Here is a 26895-nt window from a genome sequence, read left to right on the forward strand (position 1 = left end):
CAGTGCTCTGCAATCAATCAATCAATCAATCGTATTTATTGAGCGCTCACTGTGCAGAGCACTGTACTAAGTGATTGGGAAGTACAAGTTGGCAACACAGTAAGCGCTTAGTAAATACGACTGAATGACCCTGATTAGCTTGTAATCAGGAGAAGCAGCATGGCTTAATAGAAAAAAGCCCGGGCTTTGGAGTCAGAGGTCATGGGTTCGAATCTCACCTCGGCCACTTGTCAGCTGTGTGACTTTGAGCAAGTCACTTAGCTTCTCTGTGCCTCAGTTACCTCATCTGTGAAATGGGGGTTAAGACTGTGAGCCCCCCGTGGGACAACCTGATCACCTTGTAACCTCCCCAGAGCTTAGAACAGTGCTTTGCACATAGTAAGCGCTTAATAAATGCCATTATTATTATTGTATCTACCCCAGCGCTTAGAACGGTGCTCGGACACATAGTAAGTGATTAAAGAATACCATTATCATTATCATTATTATTTGCCCAAGGTCACCCGGCAGGCAGTGGGAGAGCCAGCACTATAACACGTGTCTCAACTCTCAGTCCCCTGCTGTATCCATTAGGCCGTGCTGCCTCTGGTCACCTTAAACAAGCCTGACCGACAGCCTAACTACTGTTAGAGAAGCAGCGTGGCTCAGTGGAAAGACCCCGGGCTTGGGAGTCAGAGGTTGTGGGTTCTAATCCCCGCTCTGCCACTTATCAGCTGTGTGACTTTCGGCAAGTCACTTCACTTTCTCTGTGCCTCAGTGATCTCATCTGGAAAATGGGGATGAAGCCTGTGAGCCCCACGTGGGACAACCTGATCACCTCGTATCTGTCCCAGTGCTCGGAACAGAGCTTGGCACATAGTAAGTGCTTAACAAATACTGTTAGCAACGGTAGGGAAACGGTGTGGCCTAATGGAAGGGAACTGGGCCTGGGCGTCCGAGGACCTGGGTTCCAATCCTGCTCTGCCCCTTGTTGCTGTGTAACCTTCTATCAATCAATCAATCAATCAATCAATCGTATTTATTGAGCGCTTACTATGTGCAGAGCACTGTACTAAGCGCTTGGGAAGTACAAATTGGCATCACATAGAGACAGTCCCTACCCAACAGTGGGCTCACAGTCTAAAAGGGGGAGACAGAGAACAGAACCAAACATACCAACAAAATAAAATCAGTAGGATAGAAATGTACAGGTAAAATAAATAAATAAATAAATAAATAGAGTAATAAATATGTACAACCATATATACATATATACAGGTGCTGTGGGGAAGGGAAGGAGGTAAGACGGGGGGATGGAGAGGGGGACGAGGGGGAGAGGAAAGAAGGGGCTCAGTCTGGGAAGGCCTCCTGGAGGAGGTGAGCTCTCAGCAGGGCCTTGAAGGGAGGAAGAGAGCTAGCTTGGCGGATGGGCAGAGGGAGGGCATTCCAGGCCTGGGGGATGACGTGGGCAGGGGTCGACGGTGGGACAGGCGAGAGCGAGGTACAGTGAGGAGATTAGCGGTGGAGGAGCGGAGGGTGCGGGCTGGGCAGTAGAAGGAGAGAAGGGAGGTGAGGTAGGAGGGGGCGAGGTGATGGACAGCCTTGAAGCCCAGGGTGAGGAGTTTCTGCCTGATGCGCAGATTGATCGGTAGCCCACTGTTGGGTAGGGACCGTCTCTATACGTTGCAAACTTGTACTTCCCAAGCGCTTAGTACGGTGCTCTGCACACAGTAAGCGCTCAATAAATACGATTGAATGAATTATTTATTTTACTTGTACATATCTATTTATTTTATTTTGTTAATATGTTTTGTTTTGTTCTCTGTCTCCCCTTTCTAGACTGTGAGCCCACTGTTGGGTAGGGACCATCTCTATATGTTGCTGACTTGTACTTCCCAAGTGCTTAGTACAGTGCTCTGCACACAGTAAGCGCTCAATAAATATGATGGATTGATTGATTGATTGAATGAATGAATGAATGCCCTTCAAGGCCCTACTGAGAGCTCACCTCCTCCAGGAGGCCTTCCCAGACTGAGCCCCCTCCTTCCTCTCCCCCCTCTTCCCCCTCTCCATCCCCCCCCGCCTTACCTCCTTCCCTTCCCCACAGCACCTGTATATATGTATATATGTTTGCACGTATTTATTACTCTATTTGTTTATTTTACTTGTACATATTTATTCTATTCATTTTATTTTGTTAATATGTTTTGTTCCGTTCTCTGTCTCCCCCTTCTAGACTGTGAGCCCACTGTTGGGTAGGGACCGTCTCTAGATGTTGCCAACTTGGACTTCCCAAGCGCTTAGTCCAGGTTCTGCACACAGTAAGAGCTCAAAAAATACGATTGATTGATTGACTGATTGACCGTCTCTGTATGTTGCAAACTTGGACTTCCCAAGCGCTTAGTCCAGTGCTCCGCATACAGTAAGCGCTCAATAAGTACGATTGATTGATTGATTGATCGTCTCTATATGTTGCCAACTTGGGCTTCCCAAGCGCTTAGTCCAGTGCTTCCCACACAGTAAGCGCTCAATAAATACGATTGGTTGATTGGATGAATGAATGAATGAATGAATGAATGAGGAGGCCCTACTTCAAGGCCCTTCAAGGCCCTACTAAGAGCTCACCTCCTCCAGGAGGCCTTCCCAGACTGAGCCCCTTCCTTCCTCTCCCCCTCGTCCCCCTCTGCATCCCCCTCATCTTACCTCCTTCCCTTCCCCACAGCACACGTATATATATGTATATATGTTTGTACATATTTATTACTCTATTTGCTTTACTTGTACATATCTGTTCTATTTATTTTATTTTGTTAGTATGTTTGGTTTTGTTCTCTGTCTCCTCCTTTTAGACTGAGAGTCCAGTTGGGTAGGGACTGCCTCTATATGTTGCCAACTTGGACTTCCCAAGCACTTAGTCCAGTGCTCTGCACACAGTAAGCGCTCGATAAATACGATTGATTGATTTAATAAATGCTATAAAAAAAACAAACTTGTACTTCCCAATTGTAGTCCAGTGCTCCGCACACAGTAAGCGCTCAATAAATACAATCAATTGATTGACTGATTGACCGTCTCTCTATGTTGCCAACTTGGACTTCCCAAAGCGCTTAGTCCAGTGCTGTGCACACAGTAAGCGCTCAATAAATACGATTGATTGATTAATAAATGCTATAAAAAAAACAAACTTGTACTTCCCAAGTGCTTCGTCCAGTGCTCCGCACACAGTAAGCGCTCAATAAATACAATCAATTGATTGACTGATTGACCGTCTCTCTATGTTGCCAACTTGGACTTCCCAAAGCGCTTAGTCCAGTGCTGTGCACACAGTAAGCGCTCAATAAATACGATTGATTGATTAATAAATGATCTAAAAAAAACAAACTTGTACTTCCCAAGTGCTTCGTCCAGTGCTCCGCACACAGTAAGCGCTCAATAAATACAATCAATTGATTGACTGATTGACCGTCTCTCTATGTTGCCAACTTGGACTTCCCAAGCGCTTAGTCCAGTGCTCTGCACACAGTAAGCGCTCAATAAATACGATTGATTGATTGATTAATAAATGATCTAAAAAAACTTGGGTTACCCAAGCGCTTAGTGCAGTGCTCCGCACACAGTAAGCGCTCAATAAATCGGATTGGATGGATGAATGAATGAATGACTGACGGAGGAGGGCGCCTGGGCTCCCGGGCCGTTTCCGCGCGGCCCTTGGCTCCGCCCCTCCCGTTCATTCAGGGCTTATCCCGCGGCCGACTCCCTGTGGGGCGCGGTTGGCCCAGTTGGACCCTCGCGGCTCGCCGTAGTTGCGGACCCTACCATTGTAGCGGCTTGGGGGGGGGGTCGACCGGCGTACCGAAGGAAGGGGCGGGGGGGGAGGCCGAGAGGAGGGCCAGGCGAGCTGCAGCCCCGCCGGCCGGCCGTGCTCGGCGGCGGACAGCCCCAAGGCCTCTGCTCCTGCTCCTGCAAGCCGCAGGCGGGTGAGTGTCGGGGGCCTGCGCGGGCCTCCGGACCGGGAGGGGACTGCAGGCGTGCGGAGGGCAGCGGAAGGAAGCCTGCCGAGGGAAGGGCGCCGAGGGCCGCCGCCGGAGGCCGCTCCTGGCCGCGCCGAGGAGGGCCGCCCGCCCGCCCGCTCACCCGCCCGCCTCCAGCTGACAGCCCCCAACGCCACCGCCGCCGCCCTGCCCTCCCTTAGGCCCCCAACGCCCGGTAACTCTATATATCTATATATATGTGTGTGTGTGTGTGCCTATTTATTACTCTATTTTATGGGCTGAGTATGTTTGGTTGTCCGTCTCCCCCTTCTAGACTGCGAGCCCACTGTTGGGGAGGGACCGTCTCGACATGTTGCCGACTTGGAGGCCTTCCCAGACTGAGCCCCGGCCTGCCTCTCCCCCTCTCCACCTTACCTCCTTCCCTTCCCCACAACACTAGTATATATGTATGTATGTTTGTACGGATTTATTACTCTATTTATTTTACTTGTACATATTTATTCTCTTTATTTTATTTTGTTAATATGTTTGGTTTGGTGGAGGCCTTCCCAGACTGAGCCCCTTCCTCCACCCCCACCACCTTACCTCCTTCCCTTCCCCACAGCACCGGTATATATGTATATATGTTTGTACGGATTTATTACTTTATTTATTTTACTTGTACATATTTATTCTCTTTATTTTATTTTGTTAATATGTTTGGTTTGGTTGTCTGTCTCCCCCTCCTAGACTGTGAGCCCACTGTTGGGTAGGGACCGTCTCTACATGTTGCCGACTTGGAGGCCTTCCCAGACTGAGCCCCGGCCTGCCTCTCCCCCTCTCCACCTTACCTCCTTCCCTTCCCCACAGCACTGGTATATATGTATATGTGTTTGTACGGATTTATTACTTTATTTTACTTGTACATATTCTCTTTATTTTATTTTGTTAATATGTTTTGTTTTGTTGTCTGTCTCCCCCTCCTAGACTGTGAGCCCACTGTTGGGTAGGGACCGTGTCTACATGTTGCCGACTTGGAGGCCTTCCCAGACTGAGCCCCGGCCTGCCTCTCCCCCTCTCCACCTTTCCTCCTTCCCTTCCCCACAGCACCGGTATATATGTATATATGTTTGTACGGATTTATTACTTTATTTTACTTGTACGTATTTATTCTCTTTATTTTATTTTGTTAATATGTTTGGTTTGGTTCTCTATCTCCCCCTTCTAGACTGTGAGCCCACTGTTGGGTAGGGACCGTGTCTACATGTTGCCGACTTGGAGGCCTTCCCAGACTGAGCCCCGGCCTGCCTCTCCCCCTCTCCACCTTACCTCCTTCCCTTCCCCACAGCACTAGTATATATGTATGTATGTTTGTACGGATTTATTACTCTATTTATTTTACTTGTACATATTTATTCTCTTTATTTTATTTTGTTAATATGTTTTGTTTGGTTCTCTGTCTCCCCCTTCTAGACTGCGAGCCCACTGTTGGGTAGGGACCGTCTCTACATGTTGCCGACTTGGAGGCCTTCCCAGACTGAGCCCCGGCCTGCCTGTCCCCCTCTCCACCTCACCTCCTTCCCTTCCCCACAGCACTGGTATATATGTATATGTGTTTGTACGGATTTATTACTTTATTTTACTTGTACATATTCTCTTTATTTTATTTTGTTAATATGTTTGGTTTGGTTGTCTGTCTCCCCCTCCTAGACTGCAAGCCCACTGTTGGGTGGGGACCGTGTCTACATGTTGCCGACTTGGAGGCCTTCCCAGACTGAGCCCCGGCCTGCCTCTCCCCCTCTCCACCTTTCCTCCTTCCCTTCCCCACAGCACCGGTATATATGTATATATGTTTGTACGGATTTATTACTTTATTTTACTTGTACGTATTTATTCTCTTTATTTTATTTTGTTAATATGTTTGGTTTGGTTCTCTATCTCCCCCTTCTAGACTGTGAGCCCACTGTTGGGTAGGGACCGTGTCTACATGTTGCCGACTTGGAGGCCTTCCCAGACTGAGCCCCGGCCTGCCTCTCCCCCTCTCCACCTTACCTCCTTCCCTTCCCCACAGCACCAGTATATATGTATATATGTTTGTACGGATTTATTACTTTATTTACTTTACTTGTACATATTTATCCTCTTTATTTTATTTTGTTAATATGTTTGGTTTGGTTGTCTGTCTCCCCCTCCTAGACTGTGAGCCCACTGTTGGGTAGGGACCGTCTCTACATGTTGCCGACTTGGAGGCCTTCCCAGACTGAGCCCCGGCCTGCCTGTCCCCCTCTCCACCTCACCTCCTTCCCTTCCCCACAGCGCCGGTATATATGTATATGTGTTTGTACGGATTTATTACTTTATTTATTTTACTTGTACATATTTATCCTCTTTATTTTATTTTGTTAATATGTTTGGTTTGGTTGTCTGTCTCCCCCTCCTAGACTGTGAGCCCACTGTTGGGTAGGGACCGTGTCTACATGTTGCCGACTTGGAGGCCTTCCCAGACTGAGCCCCCTCCTCCCCCTCTCCACCCCCCCACCTTACCTCCTTCCCTTCCCCACAGCACTAGTATATATGTATATATGTTTGTACGGATTTATCACTCTATTTATTTTACTTGAACATATCTATTCTCTATATTTTATTTTGTTAGTATGTTTGGTTTTGTTCTCTATCTCCCCCTCCTAGACTGTGAGCCCACTGTTGGGTAGGGACCGTCTCTACATGTTGCCGACTTGGAGGCCTTCCCGGACTGAGCGCCCCCCCCCCCCCCCCCCCCCACCTCCTGTATATATGTTTGTATGGATTTATTACTCTATTTATTTTACTTGAACATATCTATTCTCTATATTTTATTTTGTTAGTATGTTTGGTTTTGTTCTCTATCTCCCCCTCCTAGACTGTGAGCCCACTGTTGGGTAGGGACCGTCTCTACATGTTGCCGACTTGGAGGCCTTCCCGGACTGAGCCCCCCCCCCCGCCCCTTACCTCCTGTATATATGTTTGTACGGATTTATTACTCTATTTATTTTACTTGAACATATCTATTCTCTATATTTTATTTTGTTAGTATGTTTGGTTTTGTTCTCTATCTCCCCCTCCTAGACTGTGAGCCCACTGTTGGGTAGGGACCGTCTCTACATGTTGCCGACTTGGAGGCCTTCCCGGACTGAGCCCCCCCCCCCCCCCTTACCTCCTGTATATATGTTTGTATGGATTTATTACTCTATTTATTTTACTTGAACATATCTATTCTCTATATTTTATTTTGTTAGTATGTTTGGTTTTGTTCTCTATCTCCCCCTCCTAGACTGTGAGCCCACTGTTGGGTAGGGACCGTCTCTACATGTTGCCGACTTGGAGGCCTTCCCAGACTGAGCACCCCCCCGCCTTACCTCCTGTATATATGTTTGTACGTATTTATTGCTCTATTTTACTTGTACATATACTCTTTATTTCGTTAATATGTTTGGTTTTGTCCTCTGTCTCCCCCTTCTAGACTGCGAGCCCACTGTTGGGTAGGGACCGTCTCTACATGTTGCCGACTTGGAGGCCTTCCCAGACTGAGCCCCCTCCTCCCCCTCTCCACCTTACCTCCTTCCCTTCCCCACAGCACTAGTATATATGTATATATGTTTGTACGGATTTATTACTCTATTTTATTTGTACATATTCTCTTTATTTTGTTAATATGTTTGGTTTTGTTCTCTGTCTCCCCCTCCTAGACTGTGAGCCCACTGTTGGGTAGGGACCGTCTCTACATGTTGCCGACTTGGAGGCCTTCCCAGACTGAGCACCCCCCTGCCTTACCTCCTGTATATATGTTTGTACGTATTTATTGCTCTATTTTACTTGTACATATACTCTTTATTTCGTTAATATGTTTGGTTTTGTCCTCTGTCTCTCCCTTCTAGACTGCGAGCCCACTGTTGGGTAGGGACCGTCTCTACATGTTGCCGACTTGGAGGCCTTCCCAGACTGAGCCCCCTCCACCCCCCCACCTTACCTCCTTCCCTTCCCCACAGCACTAGTATATATGTTTGTACGGATTTATTACTCTATTTATTTTACTTGTACATATTTCTGTTTATTTTGTTAATATGTTTTGTTTTCTTGTCTGTCTCCCCCTTCTAGACTGCGAGCCCACTGTTGGGTAGGGACCGTCTCTACATGTTGCCGACTTGGAGGCCTTCCCAGAATGAGCCCCCTACTCGCCCTCTCCACCGCCTCCCACCTTACTTCCTTCCCTTCCCCACAGATTGTGCGGATTTATTACTCTATTTATTTTACTTGTACATATCTATTCTATTTATTTTATTTGGTTAGTATGTTTGGTTTTGTTGTCTGTCTCCCCCTTCTAGACTGTGAGCCCACTGTTGGGTAGGGACCGTCTCGACATGTTGCCGACTTGGAGGCCTTCCCAGACTGAGCCCCCTCTTCTCCCCCCCCACACCTTACCTCCTTCCCTTCCCCACAGCACCAGTACATATGTATATATGTTTGTACGTATTTATTACTCTATTTTATTTGTACATATTCTCTTTATTTTGTTACTATGTTTGGTTTTGTTCTCTGTCACCCCCTTCTAGACTGTGAGCCCACTGTTGGGTAGGGACCGTCTCTACATGTTGCCGACTTGGAGGCCTTCCCAGACTGAGCCCCCTCCTCCCCCTCTCCACCTTACCTCCTTCCCTTCCCCACAGCACCAGTATATATGTATATATGTTTGTACGTATTTATTACTCTATTTGTTTTACTTGTACATATCTGTTCTCTTTATTTTATTTTGTTAATGTGTTTTGTTTTGTTGTCTGTCTCCCCGTTCTAGACTGTGAGCCCACTGTTGGGTAGGGACCGTCTCTAGATGTTGCCGACTTGGACTTCCCAAGCGCTTAGTACAGTGCTCTGCACACGTTAAGCGCTCAATAAATACGATTGATTGATTGACTTGGAGGCCTTCCCAGACTGAGCCCCCTCCTCCCCCTCTCCACCCCCCCCACCTTACCTCCTTCCCTTCCCCACAGCACCAGTATATATGTATATGTTTGTACGCATTTACTACTCTATTTATTTTACTTGTACATATCTATTCTCTTTATTTTATTTTGTTAATATGTTTTATTTTGTTCTCTGTCTCCCCCTTCTAGACTGTGAGCCCACTGTTGGGTAGGGACCGTCTCTACATGTTGCCGACTTGGAGGCCTTCCCAGACTGAGCCCCCTTTTCCTCTCCCCCTCTTCCCCCTCTCCACCCCCACCACCTTACCTCCTTCCCTTCCCCACAGCACCTGTATATATGTATATATGTTTGTACGTATTTATTACTCTATTTATTTTGCTTTTACATATGTATTCTATTTATTTTATTTTGTTAATACGTTTTGTTCTGTTCTCTGTCTCCCCCATCTAGACTGTGAGCCCACTGTTGGGTAGGGACCGTCTCTATATGTTGCCAACTTGTACCTCCCAAGCGCTGAGTACAGTGCTCTGCACACAGTAAGCGTTCAATAAATGTGATTGATTGAATGAATGAATGAATTCCTTCATTCTTGTGTGTGTGTGTCCGTATTCATCCCTTCATTCGTGTGTGTGTGTGTGTGTGTGTGTGTGTGTCCCCGTATTCATTCCTTCATTCGTGTGTGTGTGTGTGTCCGTATTCATTCCTTCATTCGTGTGTGTGTGTGTGTGTGTGTGTCCGTATCATTTCTTCATTCAGTCGTATTTATTGAGCGCCTACTGTGTGCAGAGCCCTGGCCTAAGCGCTTGGGAAGGACAAGTCGGCAACATCTAGAGACGGTCCCCTACCCAGCAGCGGGCTCACAGTCTAGAAGGGGGTGACAGACAACGACACAAAACATAGTAATAAAGTAAAATAAATGGAGTGAATATGTACAAATAAAATAAAATAGAGTAATAAATGCGTACAAACTTATCCCTCCTCCCCCTCCCCATCCCCCCTGCCTTACCTCCTTCCCCTCCCCACAGCACCTGTGTATATGTATATATGTTTGTACGTGTTTATTACTATTTATTTATTTTATTTGTACATATTCTCATTATTTTATTTTGTTAATATGTTTTGTTTTGTTGTCTGTCTCCCCCTTCTAGACTGTGAGCCCACTGTTGGGTAGGAACCGTCTCTATATGTTGCCAACTTGTACTTCCCAAGTGCTTAGTACAGTACTCTGCGCAGAGTAAGCGCTCAATAAATGCGATTGAATGAATGAATATACATATATATATACACAGGTATGTATGTCTGTATATATGTGTAGGTATGTATGTCTGTATGTATGTATGTGTATGTCTGTGTCTATGTATGTGTGTGTGTGTGTCTGTGTCTATGTACGTGTGTGTGTATGTATGTGTGTGTGTCTGTGTCTGTATGTACGTGTGTGTGTCTGCCTGTATAATAATGTTGGCATTTATTCAGCGATTATTATGTGCAAAGCACTGTGTGTCTGTATGTATGTAATGATAATAATAATAATAATAATAATAATAAGAATGGCATTAAGCACTTACTATGTGTAAAGCACTGTTCTAAGTGCTGGGGAGGTTACAAGGTGACCAGGTTGTCCCACGGGGGGCCCACAGTCCTCATCCCCATTTTTGCAGATGAGGGAACTGAGGCCCAGAGAAGTGAAGGGACTTGCCCAAAGTCACACAGCTGACAATTGGCGGAGCCGGGATTTGAACTCATGATCTCTTACTCCAAAGCCCGTGCACCTTCCACTGAGCCACTGTGTAGTAATGATGGCATTTATTAAGTGCTTACTATATGCAAAGCACTGTATGTCTGTATGTACGTGTGTGTCTGCTTGTATAATAATGATGGCATTTATTAAGTGCTTACTATGTGCAAAGCACTGTATGTCCATATGTACGTGTGTGTGTGCCCGTCTGTACATGTGTGTGCCTGACTGTATGTACATGTGTGTGTGTGCATGTGTGTCTATGTGCATGTGTATTATAATAATAATAGTGGTATTTATTAAGCGCTTACTATGTGCAAAGCACTGTTCTAAGCGCTGGGGAGGTTACAAGGTGATCTGGTTGCCCCACGGGGGGCTTCCAGTCTTCATCCCCATTTTCCAGATGAGGTCATTGAGGCCTGGCCCAAAGTCACACAGCTGACAAGTGGCGGAGCCGGGGTTTGATCCCACGACCTCTGACTCCAAAGCCCGGGCTCTTTCCACTGAGCCACGCTGCTTCTCGCTGTACGTGTGTATATATCTATAATAGTAATAATAATCGCATTTGTTAAGCGCTTCACTCTGTGCCAGGCACCGTCTTAAGCGCCGGGACTGAGCCAAGCAAACCGGGTTGGGCACAGCCCCTGGCCCACGTGGGGCTCACAGTCTCCATCCCCATTTTACAGAGGAGGGAACTGAGACCCAAAGAAGTGAAGTGACTCACCCAAGGTCACCCAGCAGACAAGTGGCCAAGCCCGAAATAGAGCCCATGACCTCCTGACTCCCAAGCCCGAGCTCTCCACTAACAATAATAATAATAATAATAATAATAATGGCATTTATTAAGCGCTTACTATGTGCAAAGCACTGTTCTAAGCGCTGGGGAGGTTACAAGGTGATCAGGTTGTCCCACGGGGGGCTCACAGTCTCAAGCCCCATTTTGCAGAAGAGGTAACTGAGGCACAGAGAAGTTAAGTGACTTGCCCAAAGTCACACAGCTGACAATTGGCGGAGCTGCCCTGCTGCTGCTCAGCAACAAAAAAAGGCCAAATTGGCAGCTGGTAACCCCCCCCAGGCCGTCGCCCCACCGCCTGTGGGCCCCTCGGGGGGGAGGGCAGGGGTCTGCTGCTGCCCCCATGGAGGGTGTCTGTCTGTCTGTCCGTCTGTACGTGTGGGGCGAGTATGGCAGGCCCGAGAGGGAGGAAGAAAAGGCCGATTGAGAGGAGGAGTTGGCCTCCCCTCGACCACGCGTCCCAGATATTTTCACTTTTGTTTTCTCAGCCGGGAAAGAGTCACCCAGCTGCCTTGGGGAGGAATTTACCCCGTCCCCCGTCCACCCTCTTCCCCCATGACCTCCCGTTGTGTGGGGCCAGGGGCAGGGGCAGGACCAGGGGCCGAGGGAGGCGAACCACAGCCCGGCCCAACCTTTCGCCTCTAGGCCCCCGAGGTGGGCTTCCCTTCTCCCCCTCAAAGCCTGGATGGACCCTTTTCCTCCCTCCCCCCACTTTTTTTTTTTTTAAATGGCATTTGTTAAGAGCTTATTATGTGTGAAACCCTTTTCTAAGCACTGAGGTGGATACAAGGTGATCAGGTTGTCCCACTTGGGGCTCACAGTCTTCACCCCCATTTTACAGATGAGGTCACTGAGGCCCAAAGAAGCTAAGTGACTTGCCCAGAGTCACACAGCTGACAAGCGGCGGAGCCGGGATTAGAACCCTTGACCTCTGACTCCCAAGCCCGGGCTCTTTCCACCGAGCCATGCTGCTATTCCTCATCGGAATAATAATAATTGCATTTATTAAGCATTTACTATGTGCAAAGCACTGTTCTAAGCTCTGGGGAGGTTAAAAAGTGATCAGGTTGTCCCACGGGGGGCTCACAGCAGTCTTAATCCCCATTTTACAGATGAGGGAACTGAGGCCCAGAGAAGTGAAGTGACTTGCTCAAAGTCACACAGCTGATAATTGGCAGAGCTGGGATTTGAACCCATGACCTCTGACCCCAAAGCCCGGGCTCTTTCCACTGAGCCACGCTGCTTCTCTAGTTGAATAGTTCTCAACTATTGAATAGTTCTCAACCAACTGGCCCTCCCCAACGGACACACACATACACACCCACAATGCCCAGACAACACCAGCAACCACTCGTGTTATTGTTATTATTATTAAACAGTAATGTTAAGTTATTATTAACAGAGAAGTTAAGTGACGAGCCCAAAGCCACACAGCTAACAAGTGGCGGAGTCGAGACTAGAACCCACAACCTCTGACTCCCAAGCCCAGGCTCTTTGCACAAGCCAGACTGTGAGCCCCACGTAGGACAATCTAATTACCTTGCATGTGCCCCAGCACTTAGAACGGTACTTCGCCCGATCTGATTTTATTAATGATGTGTATATTTAATGATGTAAATAATTTTATTTATTCTGATGGTATTGATGCCTGTCTACTTGATTTGTTTTTTTTTGTCTGTCTCTCCCTTCTAGACTGTGAGCCCGTTGTTGGGTAGGGACCGTCTCTATATGTTGCCAATTTGTACTTCCCAAGTGCTTAGTACAGTGCTCTGCATGCAGTAAGCGCTCAATAAATACGACTGAGTGAATGAATGAAAGTACCAAGCGCTTAATAAATACCATAATAATAATAAGGGGGATGAAGGCTGTGAGCCCCACGTGAGACAACCTGATAACCTTGTGTCTAACCCAGTGCTCGGAACAGTGCTTGGCATATAGTATGCTCTTAACAAGTACCATCATTATGATTACCATTATCATTATTATTAATCCCCATCTTACAGATGCGGTAACTGAGGCACGGAGGAGTTAAGCGGCTTGCACAAGGTACCACGGCAGACAAGTGGCGGAGCCGGGATTAGAACCCACGGCTTCTGATTCCCAAGCCCGGGCTCTTTCCAGTAAGCCAGACTGTGAGCCCCATGTGGGACAATCTAATTACCTTGTATCTACCCTAGCGCTTAGAACAGTGCTTGGCAGGTTCCAAGTGCTTAACAAATACCATAATAGTAGTAATGGCGATTAAGACTGTGAGACAACCTGATAACCTTGTAACTACTCCAGCGCTTAGAACAGTGCTTGGCATAAAGTAAGCACTTAACAAATACCATCATTATTATTATTAATTAATCCCCATTTTACAGATGCGGTAACTGAGGCATGGAGGAATTAAGTGGCTTGCACAAGGTTCCACGGCAGACAAGTGGCGGAGCCGGGATTAGAACCCACAACTTCTGATTCCCAAGCCCGGGCTCTTTCCAGTAAACCAGACTGTGAGCCCCACGTGGGACAATCTAATTACCTTGTATCTACCCTAGCGCTTAGAACAGTGCTTGGCAGGTTCCAAGTGCTTAACAAATACCATAATAGTAGTAATGGCGATTAAGACTGTGAGACAACCTGATAACCTTGTAACTACTCCAGCGCTTAGAACAGTGCTTGGCATAAAGTAAGCACTTAACAAATACCATCATTATTATTATTAATTAATCCCCATTTTACAGATGCGGTAACTGAGGCACGGAGGAATTAAGTGGCTAGCACAAGCTTCCACGGCAGACAAGTGGCAGAGCAGGGATTAGAACCCACGACTTGTGATTCCCAAGCCCGGGCTCTTTCCAGTAAGCCAGTCTGTGAGCCCCTCGTGGGACAATCTAATTACCTTGTATCTACCCTAGCGCTTAGAACAGTGCTTGGCAGGTACCAAGTGCTTAACAAATACCATAATAGTAGTAACGGCGATTAAGACCGTGAGCCCCGCGTGAGACAACCTGATAACCTTGTAACTGCTCCAGCGCTTAGAACAGTGCTTGGCATAAAGTAAGCACTTAACAAATACCATCATTATTATTATCATTATTAATCCCCATCTTACAGATGAGGTATCTGAGGCACAGAGGACTTAAGTGGCTTGCCCAAGGTTCCGCAGCAGACAGGTGGCGGAGCCGGGATTAGAACCCACGTCCTCTGACTCCTCTGCCCGTGCTCTTTCCATTAAGCCACCCTGCTTCTCAAGCCCTCAGACCCGGGCGCATCCAGGGCCACGCACGGTACCTTCCTTTTATAATGATGGCATTTATTAAGCGCTTACTATGTGCAAAGCAATCAATCAATCAATCAATCGTATTTATTGAGCGCTTACTATGTGCAGAGCACTGTACTAAGCGCTTGGGAAGTACAAATTGGCATCACATAGAGACAGTCCCTACCCAACAGTGGGCTCACAGTCTAAAAGGGGGAGACAGAGAACAGAACCAAACATACCAACAAAATAAAATAAGTAGGATAGAAATGTACAAGTAAAATAAATAAATAAATAAATAAATAGAGTAATAAATATGTACAACCATATATACATATATACAGGTGCTGTGGGGAAGGGAAGGAGGTAAGACGGGGGGATGGAGAAGGGGACGAGGGGGAGAGGAAAGAAGGGGCTCAGTCTGGGAAGGCCTCCTGGAGGAGGTGAGCTCTCAGCAGGGCCTTGAAGGGAGGAAGAGAGCTAGCTTGGCGGATGGGCAGAGGGAGGGCATTCCAGGCCCGGGGGATGACGTGGGCCGGGGGTCGATGGCGGGACAGGCGAGAGCGAGGTACAGTGAGGAGATTAGTGGTGGAGGAGCGGAGGGTGCGGGCTGGGCAGTAGAAGGAGAGAAGGGAGGTGAGGTAGGAGGGGGCGAGCTGGGGAGTTTACAAGGTGATCAGGTTGGCCCCCGGGGGTCTCACAGTCTTAATCCCCATTTTACAGATGAGGGAACTGAGGCCCAGAGAAGTGAAGTGACTTGCCCAGAGTCACACAGTTGACAAGTGGCGGAGCCGGGATTTGAACCGAAGACCTCTGACTCCAAAGCCCGGGCTCTTTCCACTGAGCCACGCTGCTTCCCATTGCATCCTAGTCAGTGCCCTGTCAAGGGGATGGTGAATTAAGGGGTCGCCCCAGGCCCTTGGCTTTAAGTGGAACCTGCCCCTCTCCCAGACCCAGTTGGCCTCGAGGAGCAATGTCCAACTGGATCAGAACTACTGCATCCCCATCCCCTGACGTGATTTTCCCTGCATCCAATACTGCCCTGAAAAGACGTGACCCAGATGATGATGATGATGATGATGGCATTTGTTAAGCGCTTACTATGTTCAAAGCACTGTTCTAAGCGCTGGGGGGATACAAGGTGATTAAGTTGTCCCCACGTGGGGCTCACAGTCTTAATCCCCATTTTACAGATGAGGTAACTGAGGCTCAGAGAAGTTAAATGACTTGCCCAAGGTCACACAACAGACATGTGGTGGAGCCGGGATTCGAACCCATGACCTCTGACTCCAAAGCCCGTGCTCTTTCCACTGAGCCACGCTGCTTCTCTTGTGCTTCCCAGGTGTGTTTGAAACCATCGACCTGACTATTCAAATGGATTTTCCCCAAACTCACACTCTTGAAGGCGCCTGTGGTAAAAGGCTGCTTTTTTCCAGGCTCACTCACACTCAAAGGACTTTTTCAGGGAACTAGGCTCTTCTCCCAAAATACACAATGCATCTGGTTCCTCAACTCATTTTGAGCCCAACTAAAAAGGTGTCCACAGGACATGCTCCTAGAACTAATCTCCGTGTTTATCATCATCATCAATCGTATTTATTGAGCGCTTACTCTGTGCAGAGCACTGTACTAAGCGCTTGGGAAGTACAAATTGGCAACATATAGAGACAGTCCCTACCCAACAGTGGGCTCACAGTCTAAAAGGGGGAAGTTTATGAAATGCAGTTCATTCATTCCTGTCAAAAGATATGTCCTGGGCTAGTCCCCTGCCCATGCTTAGAAATCTGTGAATGATCTGGACTCTTGCAAAATATGTGAAATTCCCTCCTATTCTCTGGGTATTAGCTACGGTTTAGCCTCCTCTCAAGAAGCAGCATGGCCTAGTGGATACAGCACGGGCCTGGAAATCAGAAGGTCATGGGTTCTCATCCCGGTTCTGCCACTTGTCAGCAGTGTGACTTTGGGCAAGTTACTTCACTTCTCAGTTACCTCATCTGTAAAATGGGAATTGAGACTGTGACCCACGTGGGACAGGGACTGTATCCAACCCAATTCGCTTGTATCCATTCCAGCACATGGTACAGTGCCTGGCACGTAGTAAGTGCTTAACAAATACCATATTAAGAATAATAATAATCTCTTCTAGGAGTATAATCACCTTATATTCCATTTGTTCTCTCATCTTACTTAGTATTCTTGTCCAGGAATGTAAGGAAAAAATATTATATTTTTTAGGAGGACTTTAGGGGGAACAATTGATCTTAAGGTCCTTACATTGCTGGACAAATGGACCAAGAAACTTTTGCTCTGATTCTCTTTGGAGCACCATTACATTGTGGAGGTCTTACATTTTAAAACTCAGGTAGTAAAATAAAAACAAGCAGGGATCTTTGAAACAGTAATGGTATTTTAAAATACTTATTATCTCTTGTGTCAGCTGGTTTCCCTCCATCTCTGATATTAACTCAGTCTCTGTGACTTTTTCTTTTCTATTTGATGGTGTGTGTGTACTTTCGTGTCTGTGACTCAGGGAAGCTATGGTGTCTGCATTTGAGAAACTGTTTTAGAGCATGTTTTACCGCTTGGGTGCTTAAAAAAAGAGTTGAGAATATTTTTGTGTAATTGTGCTGGCCTAAATAAGGTAGCGCTCTAGTGTTCAGTGTTTTCCCAAACTAGTGCTCCATAAATATTTTTGTTGTTGCTTCTGTTTTAGTCGGCACTGACATTAATAGTGAAAAACATTACCTTTTTTTTTTTACACATTTATGTTACAATTGGAATTATTCAACCAATCTGTTGTATTACAATAAACCGAGTAGCAGTTATTTATCTGAACAGGTTTTGTTTTCTGCTGGAAATAATTCTGATTTGTTTCTCCATTTGGATTTGTTGACTTCAGTTGAAAGACAGAAAATTCATTTGCTTTTCTCAGAATGAATAAAAACGTATTGGTATGTTGTACAGTGTTGCTGTAAAGGGAGAACTGAGTGCTATCAGTAGGCTAGTCATCAGCTTTCAAAATCTTTTCAAAGAAATACCAATAAGTGCACCTCCTATATGAAAGGAAGTGTGCCACCCAATGACTTTAAAAGAAAAAGATCTTACACCTTGGGGAATTTAACCACTCGCCGCATGGAAGCTGCATTGTTCCTGTGACCTGGATTGTAAGCATTCAGAACTAGGACAGTGCCTTCTGCAAGAACTTTATCAGGTTGTTATTAGTTATTTAATATCTTTAAATAGTTTACTCACTTAGATTTGAGAGTTTAAAGAGCAGTTTTGGACAGACTTCTCAATGATAAAGTGAGTGCAGTGATTTGATGAACTCAGCTGCATTATGTCTGAGCAAAAGCAAATGTTAAAATTTATGTGCTAGACCTGACCAAGTGCAAAATTGCAGAGGCCAAGGGAAAAACAAGATAGTTGTGAAGACAAAGATTTCAGCAGTTTTACATCTGTTTAGGTAGAAAGTAGAAAGATTAGTAAAATCATGGTGAATAAAAGGAAGAGGATAATGAGGGTCATTATGATACCCAATATATACACAGTTCTTTTATTTCTGAGAATTTAAAGTACTTTCCCACTCGGTTGTATTTGCTTTATCACAGAGGCAGGTATTATCTTCATCTTATGGATGGAGAAAATGAAGCCCAGAAAAATTAAATGATTTGCCCAGGATCTCACACTTATCAGTGGCAAAGCCAGCACTTGAATTGAAATTGCCTGACCGACAGATGCTTCATTTATTGGTCTCTGCCTCCTTAAGCCCTCCTTTCCTCTTCTCCCACTCTTTAAACCCTCCTTTCTTCTCCCACTCCCTTCTGTGTCACCCTGACTTGCTCTCTTTTTTTTATCACCCCGCCTTCAGCCCCAACGGTACTTATGTACCTACCTATAATTTTTAATTAATTAATTAATTATTAATGTTAATGTCTATATCCCCTTCTAGACTGTAAGCTCGTAGTGGGCAGGGAATGTGTCTGTTATATTGTTTTATTGTACTCTCCCAAGTGCTTGGTTCAGTGCTCTGCACACAGTAAGCACTCAGTAATTATGACTGACCAACTTTTAGAAGGAAATAGGGGAAATGCGGTGTGAATGTGTCTGCTAATTCTTTTGCATTATACTCTCCCAAGTGCTTAGTATGGTGCTCTACACCTAGTAAGTGCTCAGTAAATATCATTGATTGATTGAAAACTTTTGCTTAATGGTTTAATGATAGTTTGACTTTGTCTTATTATCAGGCTGGAAGTTGTAAAGTTGGCAGAGCCCATTGCCATGAGATTAGTAGTTTGGACAAATTTAAAATGGTAGAGGGTAAATTGGAGATCCTAGAGAAGAATGAGAAAAATGAGAAGAAGATTAAATATGTGGAAAAGAAGTCATATAAGGAAAAGACAAAGAAATTAAGGAGTCACCTAGAGAGGATAAACCAAGTAATGTCTTCATAATGGTCTTCAAGCACTTGAGTGGTTTTTATGATGATCCTGATCAGATGTTCTCCATTTTCATGGAGGTCTGAGGAAGAGAAAGTTGTCTTAAAGCAGGAGAGATTTCAACTGGATCAGAAAAAGCTGGGATGATCATCATCCATCGGGATGATGAACCATTGGACTAGGTCGCCAAGGGACAATGTTGAGTCTCCATCCTTGGAGACCTTTAGGAAAGAGTAGACACTCATCTGTACTGTGTGGCTTAGTGATTCACCTGCCCAGAGGCACAGTACTTGATCAAATGAGAGCTCTCTGGAGCTCTCCTCCATGTTATTTTTTATTATTATGTGATTGTATGATTATTCTTACTGTACAGATTGGGAAATTGAGGGACACAAAGGTTAAGCAATATGCTTTAAGTCACACTGCTTATTAGTATGAAAAGTGAGACCTGATTTATTAATTTCCAGTCCCACAGCAGTCTTAGGCCATTAGCATTGAATGCATGATTGTTGATCATTTCTTGGGAATCCCAAATGCCCCAGTTGTTGCTCCCTGAAAGTAGAAAATGAAGTTATTAGTTAAGCATCGTAGTTTGTTTAACTGGTTCTGATTCATATGATATTTTAATTGTGAACAGAATCTCCAAGTCTGCACTCTCTGTTACGATTTTCTATTTATTTAATTTACTGCTTGTCATCCTTCTATAAAACATAATAACAATTCAATATTTGTATTTAGGCAGCTTATAAAAAGAAATACCTTGCAAACCAAGAGCTAAAGTAAATGGGCTGGATTCACGGTACTCCTTAAACTGCCTAAATACAAAGGTCTAGACCAGAGCCTTCCAATTAAAAGAGGCTTGGCTGTAAGTTTCTCCTTGCAATTCTTAAAATTTTTACTTTGTAATCATTCTGGGGTTTAGGTACAGCATCAACTGTAGTAATATCATACTTGGCAACTGTTGCTCTACATCAGTTTTACAGCCTAGGAAACCTCCATCACTACAGTTTAGGAGGATAGATGTGATTTCTCTAAAAGCCCCAGGTCCTTTTAGGTACAGCTAGGTGTGTGTCACCTAGCCAACATCATTTGTTGAGATGGTTTTCAGGGTGGTTTACTAGTCATTTAGGGGCTTTGCAAAGAAAAGGCACAGTTCTTGCTCTCTAGGCACTTGCAGTCTATGCAGTCTATACATTTCAGGACCTCATGTTTTGGTTGACTGAAATTCCTTCAAGGTGAATGTATTGGATCGCTTTAAGGAAAGAGTTGCATATTGGTTTAGTACAGTAGCAAAATGTTTTATATTGTTGCCATATATAAAATATTATAAATCCCATGTACTGAAAAGGGTGTTGAGTGATATTTGATTTCAGGATTATAATCGGCTATGTCTATCTTCATTTCTCTTCACCACCACTTTCCTTTATCCTGCCTTTTTACTCCTGCCAGAAAATTTATTTCATTAAAAATGGGACATTTGCATCTGCATGACTTTTGGTTCAGTGACCCAAATCTGCAACTATCAACTAAAGTTTTGTCTGACGAGAGTTTCTAATTGTACAGTATTATATATTCCAAATTGTCATTCATTTCCCTCACCCCCACCCCACCAAAATTGCTTCTTTACAGGGAATGTGCAGAATGCTGTTAAAGATCTGTGATTTAAATCTATGCAGATGTTAACACCCTGCTTTTTAATTCTTCACACTTAGCTTTTAACACCTTGTCCTTAAACAAGAGCTTTTGTCTAACTTGCTCAATTTCTCACCTATTTGCATATAACATACTGGCAGCCACTCAGGAATTAGCAGATTTGATGGTAATTAAATGTTGATCAATCAATTAGTGGTATTTTTTTAAGTGCCTACTGATCCTAAGCCTGCCTTTAGAGAACCTGTTGCTGAAATGTTTGATTGGGTAAATCTGGTTTTGCCCTTAAACTATGGTTTCCTGTTCTTATTTTTATTCCAAAAATGTATGTTGGGTTTTTTTTTTTAAATCTCAGATTAGACTGAGAAATAGCCAAAGGCAATGATTAGATTAGTGGTACACTAATGGTACAGTATTTACATTAAAATTTAACTAGGAAAATATATTCATTCATTCATTCAGTCGTATTTATTGAGCGCTTACTGTGGGCAGAGCACTGTACCAAGTGCTTGGGAAGTACAAGTTGGCAACATATTAGTGAACATTTTTATTGGAAGTTTGACTTTAGTTCAGAGCAAACTTGCACATCAGCAAATTTTGCACAGTGGGATTTTATTCCGTATTTACTATGAGCATATGATTGTTTATTGTGACCATTGGCATCTTCTCCAAGAGGCTTTCCCAATTCATTTCTAATCTTACTTTATATCACCCAACTCCCATTCTTGTGATACTGAAGTGAGTGTACCGTGTTTCTCATTATATTAAAATATCAGAAATACCAAATTTCCAAATGGTAGTAAATGCTTGTTGAAAAAGCAAACTTGAAATTAAAAAAAAATGGTCTTTGCCTGGATATTTCAAAGCAAGAGAATGCATTGGGAGGGTCAGTATAAAGATAAATTCAATTTAGCAAGCTAAGTCCTTGGATTTATGACAAAATTAGGTTCCAAAAACTATGTCTTCAAGTCCAAACATTTTACATCGTAACCAGTTTTCCCATCAGAACAATGTTACAAGTTGGGATGGTTCCTGAGCCAAGGCCATATTCCCTGTTTCACCAAACTTACCCAGAATTGTGCATTCAGTCGATGCCTTGACAAATATAAATACATTTGAATATATTTATATTGTAGGAATCGTATTGACACGGAAATCACAAAATAATACAGTTCATAAAAGCGTGCAATATAGTGTTGAGATATACACATATGTATATATGTGTACATATATATGTGCGTCCGTATACGTATATGTGTATATATCTGTCCATTTTTAAAGATGATGCTACAGGTCAGTCAATCAGTGTGGTATTTATTGAGTGCTCACTGTGCACAGAGCACTGTACTAAGATGGAAAGGTCTTATCCATATGGCGAGATACAGGTTTTCCAGGCACTGTCCCTCATGAGCCAGGTTTGAGTATGTTGAAGCAGGCAGTGTTACTAACCATCTGACAAGCATAGACAAAATCCAAACCCTTTATTTGTTTTTAAGCTCATGGGTGGGCCGGATTGGTAAACTTCCCAGGGTTTCTGTATCCCTTTAAGCCAAGCAGACCACTCGGCAGGTTGAGTTGAAACACCTGAATATTCTCTGGGAAATCCCATCATTCTCAGGCCATTGGAAGCAGAGGGGAAAAATGGGAGGAAAGCCCAGGAAAGTACAAGGAGCCAGATGCAGAGGGTTATGAGGAGAGAGAAAGGCCAAACACCACCCGGGCCTTGATGTGGGGGCCACTGGGGCATCGCTACAACCAGCAATCCCAGTTTGGGTCCCACACTGGGGGCCAGTTGAGTGGCGATCCTGGACTGGGCCAGACTGGGTTGGAGGAAGCCCTGTGATGCTGCAGCAGCAGAAGTTATTGCCTGCATCCCCACTCCAGACCCTGGCATGTGGGAGATCCTTTCCTTGTGACTCCGTGGCGACTTCATTTTCCAGCCCCCTCCTTCTCTTTCACTGCTGCTGCCACCACAAAGCAAGAGTGCTGGCGCTCAGTTGGGTTACGCTTCGAAGGAACAGTGGAGAGGATCGACGAGGGGCTGCACAACCATTCCCACAGTGGCTCTTGCCATGGTTGTCACTACAGATGGGCAAGATGGTAGTCTAGCCCTCGATGCCTACCTTTGCAGCCCTGCAGGATGGCAGATCAGAGGCACTCAGGCCAGCAGCAGTGGCAGAGCGATCTGGACCAGAGTAGGGAGGCGGAGAATAGGAAAATGAGAGCAAGGGGGCCTGGGGTCATGAAATCAGATCTAAAGTCAGTGTAAATTCTGAGAGGTTGAAAGCGCTGGTCGTTGTATTTTGGGAAAGTATAAATCGAAGACCTCCTGAGGGTGTTGTAAGCAAATGGGTCTGTGCATCTGTACTTTTTAAAAAAAATTGATGGAATGCCAAATTCATGTCAACATTGTGACTTTTTTCAGACTTCAACACTAAAACCCCACGATGTCCCTGAAACCAAGAGTGGTGGATTTTGATGAAACATGGAACAAACTCTTAGCGACAGTCAAAGCTGTAGTCATGTTGGATTACGTCGAAAGAGCAACATGGAATGATCGTTTCTCGTATCCTTTCTTCAGTTCTTACCTTAGGCATACCCAGCACTTACGATAAACTCTAGGATGCCAGTATTTACAAGTTTCTGAAGTAATCAAGTATCATTTGTTATTGCTTATCTATTTTCTTCTACTGTGGAATGATTTGAGCTGGTTCTCAGAAAAGACGACTCATCACCCAGAGCTGGGTGACATGGCTTGGGTGAGCGTCAGGGAGGAGAGGACTCTCCAACCCCTCCTGGTTTTCCTCCCCCCAAATTCCTCTGTGTTTCCACTGCTACTTTCACCCACGGTCCTATGGCTCCCATTTTTCTTATGCCTAATACGTAGTGCCACCACAGCTGTGGTGGGGCTTTTTACCTAAATATGAATGAAAGGCCAGGCAACTTTTCTGTTAAAACTTTATCCCTTTAACAACCCTTTTTGGAAACATACATGAGAAAGAAAGCGTATCCTTGTTTTTAAATGTGTTCTTCAGCCCAATCTATTGTGTAAGTGTATAAGTGTAGACAGAAATCCCTCATGTGCTCTAAAAGTTTAGATAGTCTGTCAAGTGCCTTAGAATCGCTTGCTGTTGCTAACGTATTAACTACTTGTGTGAAGACAAGCTCTTCTCATGTAATATTTCTATTCGACTTTAATATTTAGTTGCCTCGTTTTTCTTATTCTGTAGGATAAAAATACCTACATCTGCTTATGAAACAGGCCAATCAGATTCTGCTGTTCAAACTCAGAGCAAGTGAGGAATTGCCCTTTGAAGAACAAACTTTGAGAGGTTCTAAAACACAAATATAACACGACTCCATATTTGCGGCATTGCATCAAAAGACCAAACTTTTTATCTAGCTTCATGTGTCTTTTGTAGAATAAGTTTTTTTGAAATTGATGCAGGTTTTTATAAGTAACTATATCTAAAACAGTCATAGATTAGTAAAAAAAAGGATGATGTATTTCTGGCAGGCTCCCTATTCTTAATTTAAACCTTCTTGCAGGTAGTACTTTGACAGCCGTTGGTCAGTTTCTCTTGATTCCTGAGCTCTGCTCCATTTTCTCATTTTTCGGCTTTGGCCTTAGAATTTGAAAATAGAATTAAAATTTAAAAACCTTTTTGCCCAAGTGGTTTTGATGACAGAATCCTTGAAAATTCTTATTTAAAAGAAAACTTTGATTCCTCGATTGAAAAATGTTTCCCAAAATGTGGCCAAATAGTGATGCAGTCATTTTCATATGTGTATCCAGCCATTCCTTATAGCTGATTTGTGAATGTCATGTTTAGTAAGTCCAGACCCTGGAGATCAGCTTTCTTTTATTAGACAAAGCTTTATGCATATATATATATATATGCAAATCCCAACATAAATATATATATATATTAGGATTGGAGGAAAATAAACATTTTACTAGTCCTTCCCACATTTCCCTGGGTTACTCTGACAAAATTCCAACTGTACACTCAGTTCTACAATGCCAGTCAGCATCATGTTCCTGAAGCAGTACATGTTGGTGTTGCACATTCTTTTTTCTCATATTAAATAAGTATTCTTCTATTCTTCTGTAAGTTTAAAACCCCTAGGCAGTTTCGTTCAGCTCCTGGATGTGGACTAATTAATTTGGCTGGATATACTGGATATTTGTCCAAACAAACTCATTGTTGTTCATCATATTCATAGTTGGGGGAGAAAGTTTATTGAAGGTGCAAGTTAATGTGATCAAAGTTCTTTCATTGACTTGCAGTGAACATGTGTATTGCAACCTGCTTGGCTTTTTGTTTTGAACATCTTTCATCTTTTTGCAGTAAAAACACTGTGCATTGCTTACATAATGGCCTTTTTGCTGAAGTTGTTGGTGATGTTTTGTTGTTGAAAATATAATTGCATGTGCACAATTTGCTTTTCTTCAGTTCAACATGCAGCAAAAACTTTACCGCCCTTATTTGCTTCAGTCCCATCATATCATCAGACCAGTGTAGCAGGCTAAATGCATGCGGAGTGACAGTGTATTGGAGACTGATCAACATTAGATGTTAAGGTTAGGATTTTCATATTGTAGACTCAGTGGGGAGGACCTTTCATTATGTTAGGCGTTCTTCTTTGTCTCTCTCCTGAATATAGATTGACTCTGTGGGACAACCAATTGGCTATTTTCTTTAATTTTGATCAATAGTATTCTCTAATAGATGGTATGGCATACTGTTTCAACGCAAATTGATTATTAAAAGTCATGAGAGTAAAGAGAAACACAAAATCAGTAACACTAACTGGTTACTATCACTTTAGTAACAACAAATTTTTAATCCTGATTGAGCTCACTATGGATTAAGTATATAAAATAATTGAGTTCACTTCTCCCATGTCTTGAAGGGAATGATGATGATGATGATGGCATTTATTAAGCGCTTACTATGTGCAAAGCACTGTTCTAAGCCCTGGGGAGGTTACAAGGTGATCAGGTTGTCCCATGGGGGGCTCACAGTTTTAAACCCCATTTTACAGATGACGTAACTGAGGCACAGAGAAGTGAAGTGACTTGCCCAAAGTCTCACAGCAAACAGTTGGCGAAGCCAGGATTTGAACCTATGACCTCTGACTCTGCCTATTTTTAAAAGGCAGTATTGCATTTAATAATTAATATATGGAATATTATTAAATACCATCGTGTTCTGATTGTGTGCAAAGAAATGTTGCACCAAACTGACTACTGGGGATAAAAGGAGGCTGGTGAAAACTGGGGGCTAAGAAAAACATTTGTGTGAAATTTTAGTTGATCATTGTATCTTGGCCCACCCGTAGTCTTTCACATCCTTCCGTTTTCCTCAGTGTGTCATAAGCTTGCTAAAATTTCTTGGCGAAATTACAGAAAAATGAAAGTGCTCTGATTGACTTGGAGACATTCCAAGAGACAGTAGTTTTGGAGAGCTGGAGCAAGGGATCGGACAGTAAATAACTTCTGAAGAAGGAAATAAGGCTTTAAAAAATGGAAGGACGTAGGTTTACAGCAGAGATTGTTTTTGAGCTGTGTTTTTCAGTACCCTTGATGCAACTTTCATGCAACTAAAGAATAGTACGGGCGGAACCCTGGTTCCAAAACACCAAGGTACAGGAAATTCAGAAATTCATTCTCCAGTAATTGCTGACTTAGCCCAGGATCTGTCAGCGCTGCCTGCTGTTACATCAAGTTGTTGTTGGGAAAACTGGTCTCTCCATCTTTTTCTTCCCTTGCCTTGCCCCCATCACGAGTTGTGATTTGGGTCAGCTGGGTTCTCCGTGTTGGTAGGGGCTCAGGAGGGAAGTAGCCCAGCTTTGATTCTTTGCTGCCCTCAGTTGATGCAAAAGAAATCCTCTCAACTGCTGGCTATGCCTCAACCTCTCATTCATTAACTGCTTTAGCTGAGATGAAAGTCTTGGCTGCACATTATTACAAATTTCACCCCCTAAACAGCTGGAAATGCTAGTGTGCTAAAGTGATGCCAGGTCTCCCAAGGCAACAGAGCTACAACTTCGTAGCTACGCCCAGCAGTTGCAAACACAAAAGGGAGAGAGGTTCGTTGACGTTAGGGGCAAGGAGCCCACTGTTG

At 44.2% G+C, this 26895-nt stretch overlaps 1 protein-coding gene across 2 annotated transcripts in view; it reads left to right on the forward strand.

Moving 5' to 3' along the window:
• Positions 1-3927: 3927 nt before the first annotated feature.
• The window catches only part of CUL2 (cullin 2), a 56994-nt gene continuing 34026 nt past the window's right edge, over positions 3928-26895 (forward strand). Inside the window, exons 1-2 of one of the 2 annotated variants that reach the window (XM_038755873.1) lie at positions 3928-3956; positions 23190-23330. In XM_038755873.1, the coding sequence (XP_038611801.1) occupies positions 23212-23330 (119 nt within the window). In that variant the 5' untranslated portion in view covers positions 3928-3956; positions 23190-23211. Of the gene's footprint in view, positions 3957-4100; positions 4186-23189; positions 23331-26895 lie in introns of those variants that run through there. The other variant, XM_038755874.1, reaches the window with a different exon arrangement.

The sequence above is a fragment of the Tachyglossus aculeatus genome, chromosome 13 (assembly GCF_015852505.1).
Source record: "Tachyglossus aculeatus isolate mTacAcu1 chromosome 13, mTacAcu1.pri, whole genome shotgun sequence".
In the NCBI taxonomy this organism is placed as follows: domain Eukaryota; kingdom Metazoa; phylum Chordata; class Mammalia; order Monotremata; family Tachyglossidae; genus Tachyglossus; species Tachyglossus aculeatus.